This window comes from Biomphalaria glabrata, chromosome 10 (assembly GCF_947242115.1).
Source record: "Biomphalaria glabrata chromosome 10, xgBioGlab47.1, whole genome shotgun sequence".
In the NCBI taxonomy this organism is placed as follows: domain Eukaryota; kingdom Metazoa; phylum Mollusca; class Gastropoda; family Planorbidae; genus Biomphalaria; species Biomphalaria glabrata.
Genome location: NC_074720.1, coordinates 22,707,638 through 22,717,981, shown reverse-complemented (window position 1 = coordinate 22,717,981; position 10,344 = coordinate 22,707,638). Strand labels below are relative to the sequence as shown.

Here is a 10,344-nt window from a genome sequence, read left to right as displayed (position 1 = left end):
TAAAAAGTCTTATTTCTTATTCCATATGCTAGGACTAATTGTCACAAATGTTGCTAAAGCATTGAACAGGTTGCCTGAATCAGCCAGGAAAACTTAGCAGTGTTTTGAATGCTAAGAAGGAATATCTGTACAATGCTTCCTTGCTAAATACACAGCTTCAGTTTTGTTATCTAGAAACAGACACAAACAAATGTCCCATAATTAGCAAAACATTTCTTTAAAATTTAGCATACTTTCTAAAATGTAAGGAAACTGACTTTTTTTTTTCATCAAAACAAGTAAGATGAACTTTTCTTAACAAAAACTAACATGTTTAATTAGATGTAAAAGATATAAATAAGGATAAAGTATAAAACAATGAATAACATTTCATTTTATTCTTGGAATAGTACAAGATAAATAGTTGCATTGATTTCAAGTAAGGCTAACTGTACAGTTGTTGGGTTTCAATCAGAAACTAAACAAAAACATGATTACATAAACCAAAGCAGTTTAATGATCAAATATTCATACCAATATATACAGTAGGTTTTTAAAACCAACATATGATTCATATTTATTATCAATATTTATTTAAAGTAATTAAAATGAAAAGTACATTTTTTAAAGGATAAAAACACAAGTCTTTGATAAGTCTACTTCTGAACAAAACTCTAAATGTATTCAGTAGAGCATCATATATCCGGACTTAGTTTTTATTGTAAAGTATATAAGTGGTGGTCTTGTTGATGTGCAGCGAAAGATCAGCAATTTTTTCTCTTAATAATGGTAGGCTACTACGTGTAATGCTTTTTACCCATATATATTTCAATTCAATTTTATGTTTATGTATACTGCAATATAAATTGTCTTTATATTGTTGGTGAATTGGACATTTTATAATAATATTGACCCTGATTCAAATTAATTTGGATAAATAACATTCTACTGAACATAAATTGACTACTGAAAAAAAAAATAAAAAAGACATGCGTATTTAGGCTTTTACACATTTTGTTATTAAGATTTACTTATCATTCAAAGTTTTCCAATGAAAAGGGGAGGGCAATAATTATTTTATAATTTTTTTTAAGGCCATTTTTAATTCTTCATCAAGCACTTACAAACTATATGTTATCCTATTTCTAGAACAAAAGACTGAATGTCTAAATGTATCTTTACTATTGTGGATGTTGCATTCCCAGTGGAATAAATAAGTGCAAGTCGTATACTTAAAAAAGTGAATCAAACTATAGAAAGTAAAAACTTAAGTTCCCCTTTTAGACCTTGTAATCTATTGGGCAGATGATGTAAAGGTTATCTGTTCCTGTGGCCCATGTTAACAAGGGTGTTACGTGACTAATACAATGACCAACGACCTTTGCGTTTCCCAAATAATGTCAGGAACGCCCTAAAAATCCAGAAATTCAATTCCCTGTCTTCACCAGGATTCAAATCCCAAGACCTCTTGTTAGGAAGCTGCTTTACCACTCAGCCACCACACCCCTGAATCAAACTATACAACAATTTTAATCATCTTGATTATTTTTATTTTTTTATAAGAATTATTGCATATATTAACATTAACACTCACATCTGTCTATAAATCCAAAACTCCTAGCAGTTTGAATTCCACCATCTTCAAATGTCAGTAACTCTCAGGCCAGCCCAAATCTCTGATTTGATTTCACAATTTCTGTTTTGATACTATTTTGTTTTGTTTTGATTCACAGTGACAGCATATGAAACCAATAGCTTCACTTAGAGTGAACATTTTTTTTTAATACTGTCCAAGATTAAGTGCAACCTTTTAAAAATCAATTCTTTTTTAAATTGTAAAGCTTTTTATCATTGACAATATTCTTAAACAAATAAAGATAAAGATTGACCATAAATCTCTTTTGTTATATTGTTAGGGTATCAAATAGGTTATAATGATAAAGATAATCACTACTGGTGTCTAAAATTGTATGTATGTATTTGCACTAAAAAGCATGAGAGTAATTTTTTGAAAAAAATTTTAGATCCAATGTTTTAATGTTGTCTTTGATGTGCCTGTTCATTTATTAAACACTGGCAGTAAAAACTTTGCAGGAAAATATTATTCTACATACTCACAAAAAGAAAAACTTTTATTATGTACATAAGAAAATATCTTGAAACAAAATCAAGAGAAAACCTAGAAGTAAAGTACTGATGTTAATTATTGCAATCACTTATCGGTAGCTAGATCTACATTCAAGCATGGCCAAACCATTTTCATCATATTATAAAAACTGCTAAGCATCATCTGTAACTTGGATCACATTCTAATGCAGCAGTTCTTAACCTTTTTAGCGCCGCGTCCCTTTTACAGTTCTGCACTATGCGGCAACCAGCAACCTTAAAATTATTTTTGTTCATAAGCCTAAGTAACTGTGCTTTTGATAACGATACTAAATCATTACAATAATTTTAGTATCTGATCTACATTGTCAATTTTTTGTTTAATCATGAAATAATATGAAGTATATTTTATCTAATAAATAAAAATAAATATAAATAAATTACAAGATATGTTTACTTATAATTAAATTACAAACAAAATGAATTTACATTTATTTACGTTTCTATTCTCTATTCAAACTCTCATTCTTAGGAGACAATTTGAAAAGCGTGGTATGGCGGACCATTACACAGTAGGAAACTATATTGCTACATTAATGTTTGTGAAAACAAGCCAACATCAGGGAGAAGGTTGATCTTGTTTCGGCTTAATCTGGAGCTGTCTTTTCAAGATTGAAAGTCTACTTCTGTATTCAGACAAGATAAACAACAGGGTGGAAAACCAGATTTGCAAATATTATGTCATTGAAAATGTAATAAGAAGGCATGTCACAGACAAAAAAAAAATAGGACTGCAAAGACATTATCCAGATTTGTGTAACTGACAATGAAGAGTAATCATTTTTCGCTGCATAGCTATTATTGGGTTTAAAAAAAATGTTCTCATGTCTCTAGAACATTTTCAATTTTAACTGTGAATGGTCTTCTGGAAAGTGCAAAAAATTTATATCTGGTAGATTTGGAAAGTATGAAATTTCATCCGCAAGCATATGTGAAAAATTTCTTTCATAGAAATTTATAATTTTATCTGCTCATCAGGTTCAATAACATTTTCCCTCATAGAGCAGATAAGGTTGCAACAAGGATTATTTTCTATACTTAAGTTGAAGTTTTATTTTGAAGGATTGAATGAATTTTTTCAGACAAATTCTTGCAGTGAAGTTTTTCATTGATTCTTTAATTCTCGTGGGTCTTCATTGCTGAATAATACAGAGTTCCGTTAACTTTTAGTGACTCATTCTGTAGCAGACGTTGAAATCAAGACTGACATCAAAGCATACTAGGAGACCATCTGTGCAGACAGCACTAAGATTTTCGAAAAGATTTAAATACTTTAATACACCATCATTTATCTACCTAACCTTACTTCTAAAATACTGGGTATTCTTGCCAGCAAAGTTTGGCTGCTTTCTATCAAAATCATGCTAGTTATTTCGGCTATATAGATTCGGCTAATAGAACTTTGTTACAAATGACACACCTTTTTTCAATCCTGCTTTAACTATTGAAGTATAACCACACAGATGTTCCATAATTAAAATATTACCTTTAAAAAATGTAATTTAAAACTGTATAAACTATCTAAAACTAAAGCAAATGTACTTTTCAATTATGTCTTGACATGGGTAAATCTTTGCCATAGAAAAAATATCTTTAATTCCACAGTGGAGTAACATTGCGTTTTGTTTCAAGTTACATTAACTTAAACATAAAAATATTTACACTATGACAATTAAAATGTTTAAAAACATAATTCAGTTGTCTGCGACATATATACTCAAATGACAAAAAGAAAAAGTTACTTCAAACCAATAGAAAAACATTGCACAATGTCATGTTTGACGCACTAAAATAGAAAAAAAACAACATATTTTTGATGGCCTTAGGCTATCTCTGGAAAATCGCCATTTGACCCCCAAGGGGGGGGTCGCGACCTACAAGTTGAGAACCCCTGTCCTAATATCTTGTCCAAAAATATATATATACTGTTCTAGCTTTTGAATACTTTCTTTTTTTTAATTTTCTTAATGTTTGAACCAGGTTGACTTCTCATTCTTTACAAGCATTACTTTTTGAAAGTTTTTTGAAAATTTGTTAAAAGATATAAAATAAAAAGCAAAAAGGACAAAAAGTTTCATAAATTTATGTTTCTACAATCCCAGTGAAAAATAAAAGTGTTTTAATAGAGCAGTAATATTCTATTCATGTTGATCACAAATACAAAAACATTTAAAAAATGAACTGTACCATATTCTACATATTGTTCTTTTCTCAAACTAATTTAAAATATCTTCAAAGTAACTAGATCTAGGTTTTCTAATGTGTGTTGCAAGTTACATATAAAAGATTTCAATGAATGTTGACTTCAATCGTAATGAAATATCTGCTGTGAAAATAATCTCTTGTGACTTGTGTAAAATATTGAGGTAATTAGAAACATTTTTTGTTCATATTGTAGACACTGAATGAGTCCACCCACATTGACAACATGTTGAAGCTAGATACTAGTACAAGTGTATTCAATAAGATATTCAGGGTAAGATTGGTTACTATCGAATATAACATATATATTTGGTGAGTGGACATTATCAACACAGGAATCAAAACATTTTCCTAAAGGACAGTTTTCACTTAGAGGTGGTGGTCGTCTCAAACCAGCTGAACCCCTAGCAGTATGTCCAACTAAAACTCTGGCCACAAACATTGAATGAGTATCAGCTTTGACATTTTTGCTTAACACTGATCCAAGATCTGAAGTGCCAGTGGAGAGTGAGAGAGATGAACTTTGGTCCGACACAGATTCAGATTCATTTCTGTTAGATATGTCCAGATGTGTTAGCTTGCCAGGGTTTTGCTGTCTTTGTGCTAAATGTATATTCTGTCTAGGGTTTGGCAAGGTTAAACTATGTTGTGTACTTTGAGCAGGACTTAAGTTAAAACCTTGCTGTGTATTCTGGATAGTATTTAGAGAGTCTTGCTGAGTACTTTGGATAGGGTTTAGCATGGTCAAGCTTTGCTGTGCATACTGGATAGGGTTTAGCATGGTCAAGCTTTGCTGTGCATACTGGATAGGGTTTAGCATGGTCAAGCTTTGCTGTGCATTTATAGAGCTCAAGTCTTGTGGTGCATTCTGAATAGGGTTTTGTGAGCTTAAGCCCTGCTGTACATTCTGAATAGGGTTTTGTGAGCTTAAGCCCTGCTGTACATTCTGAATAGGGTTTTGTGAGCTTAAGCCTTGCTGTACATTCTGAATAGGGTTTAGTGAGCGAAAGCCTTGTGGTGCATTCTGGATAGAATTTACTGTGCTCAAGCATTGCTGTGTATTTGGAGTAGAGTTTAGTGGGGTCAAGCCATAAAGCGCATTCTGGACAAGATTTAAAGGAGTCATTCCCTCTTGTCTATTCTGGATAGAATTTAGGGAGGTTGAGCCATAAGACACTCCTGCAATGGATGAAAAATGACTTGGCTGTATCACAGAATTGTTTTTAATATTGCTGACTGTCATATTTTGAGAATAGTTTTGAACTTTGTTACCAATAGACTGAGAAGTAACAGGTGGACTCTGAAAGTAGCATTGGCTCTTATTGGCTACCTGAACAGTTGGGGATGGATTACCCATAATAATGCTACGAATCTGTTTATGAATCAAAGTATTAAGGCTGACTTGAGAGTTAGGGTAAGGCCTTAGTAGATTCCTGTTGTTCATCTGAGCATTTGAGCTTGCTGACAACTTGACACTGACTCCATTGCCTCCTCTGTCTGTATAACTATGAGAATATCTGGATTCTTTAGCAAAGTACGAACCTATACATACAGGAAATAAAAAAAAAAAATGATAAATACTTTAAGTTCAAAGACTTATATTTTATTAAATGGTATTTGTAAAGTAAATGACTCCAAGATGTATATAAGCATTACAATTCAATGATCATAATCTCCAATAAGCAATATGCTGACCAAAACCTATTGATTTGTTTTTCAGACACTTTCTTAATTGCACAATGTCCAACAAATGAGCTGGATAGTTCTAGAGTAAAGTGGAGAGTAAAATTAAACAAACTCATGAGAACAAAGATAAATACTGGATAAAGAGAGATGAAGATAAATACAAATACTTGCAAATTAACCAGAAAAAGAAGTGTGCTTTGACATGTCGCAGTTAGTTTTGTTATTGAGTTTATTGTATATTAAAAATGTACACAAATCTATAGATAGGTGCAAATAGCCCTGTTTTCTGGTTTTCCGCTATACGCTATGACATCATTTGTGGCAATCATATTTTGTGTAATATATTTTTTCCTTATTTATTCTTGGTAGGACTCTTCGACCCCTGTTTAGGGTGAGTTTTATTTTATATTGTAATGATATTTTTTATAAGGATTTATTTGTATATAGCTCTAGATCAAACGTTAAGAGTCTCTGTTATGTTGTTGAAGTCATTGTCAATACTTTACTTTGTCAAGCAACATAATATAAGGTGCTTACTTTTTAAATATTATTTAAGTAATTACTTAGAATGAATTTATGAGTTATTATCTTCATTTTCATGTCTGATTACTTATCATCCACATTATCCATTTCAATATCATGGTATACTATCATTGTATTAAATTCATTATTTTTTAAATTATCATACACATAGTTTGTTTATTTATGTACAAGTGAGTGTGTATGGTGTGTCTGTTAGGCTGAACTTTGGGACTAGTATAATTATACAGCAAAAGGAAAACATAATTATTCTTTATTACATAACACACATTGTAAGTAAAATTATACTTAACTATCTAGACATTTAAATATCTAATAATACATAATTAAAGTCTTACTTACCACATCCATACACTGTGCCATGTTTGCCACTTAATCTCCAGTCAAAACCTTTTCTAGCAATGGCTTCAACATAAGTTCTATGAGTCCCATGGAAAAGGTGTAGTTCTGTCACATCTTGACCATCATTTTCTTGAACCATTTCACTTCGTTTTCTGCTCACAACAAAACATCAATAGGGTCAATACTTCATTTCAAGATCTTTAAAGTAGGAGCAGAGTTCACAAGTTGTGTCAAGTTAAATTGTCACTCAAGTATCTAAATTTCTAAAATGATTAAATGGTGAGAATCATTGGCCTCCTTCTGTCACCCAGAAACTATGGTTAATATCATTGAAATGTTGCCCACACAGAAGTTCCCCTATTCTCCATGCAGTTGATGTATCCAAAGGAACAATCCTTATTCTAGATGATTCTTCAACAGCAGAAAATGCAAGATGGGATTACAGAAGAAAGTATTTTTACTCAAGACACCCAGTTACCATACAAAAAATTAAGAGCTAAAAATTTGAAAGGGATCTGCAAAAGCAGATATGACTTTTACCGTAAGCAAAAGTCATGATTTTGCTCTGAGATCTATAACCATGACATTAATTATTATATTTGTTGAAGAAACTAACTAACCTAATCACTTTTAGATTTATCTGAAATAGTTTTAGAGCATTAATATTCTGAATCAAAGTACAAGTTGAAGTCAGTAATTTAATGTAAGTAATGGCCAGTTGACAATTGGGGTCTTTAAGTCTATAGTAACTTGCATTTAAAATCTTCTATATAAAAGTTACTCACAGAGCAAAGTATTTCCATAGAATTAAATTTTGTATACGTAAGATCCTAACAATGTCATAATGAGGAAATTCCAATGTTTCATGAAAGGGAAATGCAAGGTTATTATATTCCTCAGTGTCTGGAGTTACTTCATACACCATGACAGGCTGTTGGAGAAAAATAATATATACAAGTCAAAAAGGAAATAAGATAATACTAGAATTTTATATCTGACTAAAGAATACAACAAAAACTAGCAGCATATTGAATGTGTGGACTAAGTCAATTGGAAATTCAGTTACTTACTTAAGATTTATAAAAAAATAATAATTTTGTAAGACTTTAAAAAAATTACTGAAGATTTGTCTGTACAATTGTACAAAAGGATAAGGAACACTAGCACTAGCATATGTGACTAGCAGTAATAGGAGACAAGAATGTAAGAGAAATGTCTTTAATTTTATTTATAATGTGTAGAAAGCTTTAAAAAAATTATATATACTTGGGAACAGGAATTCAGTTTATGCTAACATTTTCAGTAGTTATCCAAAACTTATTAAAGAAGACATAGGAGACTTAAATAAAAAAAAAAAAGAGATAGTACATTATCTTGCTCCATAGATAACCAATATTTGGGCAGACTCTCCTCAGCTGCTGTTTTCATTGGGTTCAGTGTTTCTTGTTGTGTCCCAGCAGCTACAAAACTTGGTGCTGGCTGTGTTTCAGTTGATCCGAGACTTTCACAAGCAGCAAATTCAGATCTAATAAGAAAAGCAATAACTAGATGAGTACTTACATTTGTTGTAACACAAATCAAATTGGATGCACAGGGTGACACCCAATAGAGTCTCTTAGTCCACCTTGTGAATGAATGAATGAACCCTTTCCTTAATTTGTTATACAGGAGTCTTCCCTCGGCAGATGTGGCCTGCCCATCACAGCAGCAAATCTTGAAGAAGCTAAAACTGGTCAGTATTTGATTTTTTACAATTCAAATGGTATGTCAGATGGGACTTCAATGGATAAAAAAAAATGCCAGCATTTTGATGAAGACTTCAACTGTTTCTTGCCAAATGTATGTCTACATGAAGTAATGTGAAAGAAGCTTTTCAAAACTGAAGTTAATTAAGAACTATCAATAAAGAACTATTTGAGATACCAAAAGGGAGAGACAGGAATTTCCTATTTCTGTCTATTGATAAAGAAATCGCCAAGGATTAAGTTTGCAAGTTTGAAATCCTGAAAAGTAAATTGTTTCAAGTTCTTGTCCATTTTTAATGGAAAGTTTCTTAACATATATTATATTTATATTTTTTTAAGTTGTTGCACCCTTTAATGTATTTTTTGTAAGGTTGCATTGTTTCATTCGTTGATTGAGAAAGGATAACAGTATACTGTTTCTGATAAGAGCTCTTTAAAGTCTTCTTAGGAAAACATGTTCCTTTGTTGTTAAATCTGCTTCTAATTTTAAAATCTTAAATTTAAATATTTGCAAAACTAATAATAAATTGTTATAAATAACTTTATTTTAAAATAAAATAGACACTCATTTGAACTTTGTGTAACAACAACCAATGAATGGAAGTCATTGTATTATGGTTCAACAAAAAGAACTAACCAATGTGAGTTTCTATGGGGAAGATTTGAGGGGAAAGTTGATTGGTTGTGGGTTTCACCCTGAGCTAACTATACTGGATGACTTCCACCATAGTGATGCCACTGAATATATAACTAAGTTTTTTAATGATCTATTATAGTTTTAAAGAATATAAATAATTATTCAATTTAGAAATATTAAAATATCTTGCAAAGATTTACTATTGTATAAAAAAAAGAATTTACTAAATTTAACATATTGTTGTAACCCTGCCTTGCACCAGTGCTTGAAATGCGCACTAGCGCACTGTTGAACATAAACAAGGGGAAGGACTGTTGTGAGCCGGCTAAAAGTCATGGGAGTCTGAACAGTCTGGTGCTGAGTGCTGTCCTGTGTGATACTAGGAAACTGTGTGGGAGACCTGGAGCGACACTGGGAAGTGTGTCAGTGGTCTGTTCTGTGTTCTGGTATGAAGTAGGACTCTTAGAACTTAAGTCATATTACTCCCTGTGACTTTATAGCAGACGTCCAAGTCTAACTAGTAACTATTACTATTTGTTGATGCTTATACTAAATAAATACATCGTTTTCTGTTGCCGACCTGCCTTTTCGTTGAGTGCCTACCCTAGAGTTGCAACAATATGTATGATAAAAGATACTGCTGTACTAGTTTCCAACTCTATTTTAGTTCCAGTGAAAGCACAGCAGTCAGTCAAACAAGCCCCCTCTTACTCTCACAAACAACTTGATAGAATGATTAGAATTACTTCATCTATCATTGAAGTTTCTATACATTGTATTCACTGGGTAAGACAAAAAAAATGTTGTTACCTAGACTTGAGTTTCTCATCACTGAACATCCACTGTCTGATGTATTGCAAGTAGGCCTTATCAAACTTTTCCTCTATAATATCAACCACTAATGGTGGCAAGCTCTGTTTTAATTCATCTGATAGAAAATACAATGTAGATTTTGATCTGGCTTATTGTTAACCAAGACAGACATGAAATTGTAATCAGTGACCAATAACCAAGTAATAAACTAGCCCATAATGCAATAATTACTCA

The 10,344-nt window shown here is 31.7% G+C and overlaps 1 protein-coding gene across 2 annotated transcripts in view; it reads right to left on the bottom strand.

Annotated features, from left to right (window-relative positions):
- Positions 1 to 350: 350 nt before the first annotated feature.
- Positions 351 to 10,344, bottom strand: part of LOC106060478 (uncharacterized) — a 28,040-nt gene continuing 18,046 nt past the window's right edge. For both annotated transcript variants that reach the window (XM_056043290.1, XM_056043288.1), the window contains exons 5-9: positions 10,108 to 10,225; positions 8,284 to 8,440; positions 7,701 to 7,846; positions 6,916 to 7,067; positions 351 to 5,889 (exon numbers count right to left, since the gene is read on the bottom strand). In XM_056043290.1, coding sequence (XP_055899265.1) covers positions 4,583 to 5,889; positions 6,916 to 7,067; positions 7,701 to 7,846; positions 8,284 to 8,440; positions 10,108 to 10,225 — 1,880 coding nt within the window. In that variant the 3' untranslated portion in view covers positions 351 to 4,582. The remainder of the gene's footprint in view (positions 5,890 to 6,915; positions 7,068 to 7,700; positions 7,847 to 8,283; positions 8,441 to 10,107; positions 10,226 to 10,344) is intronic.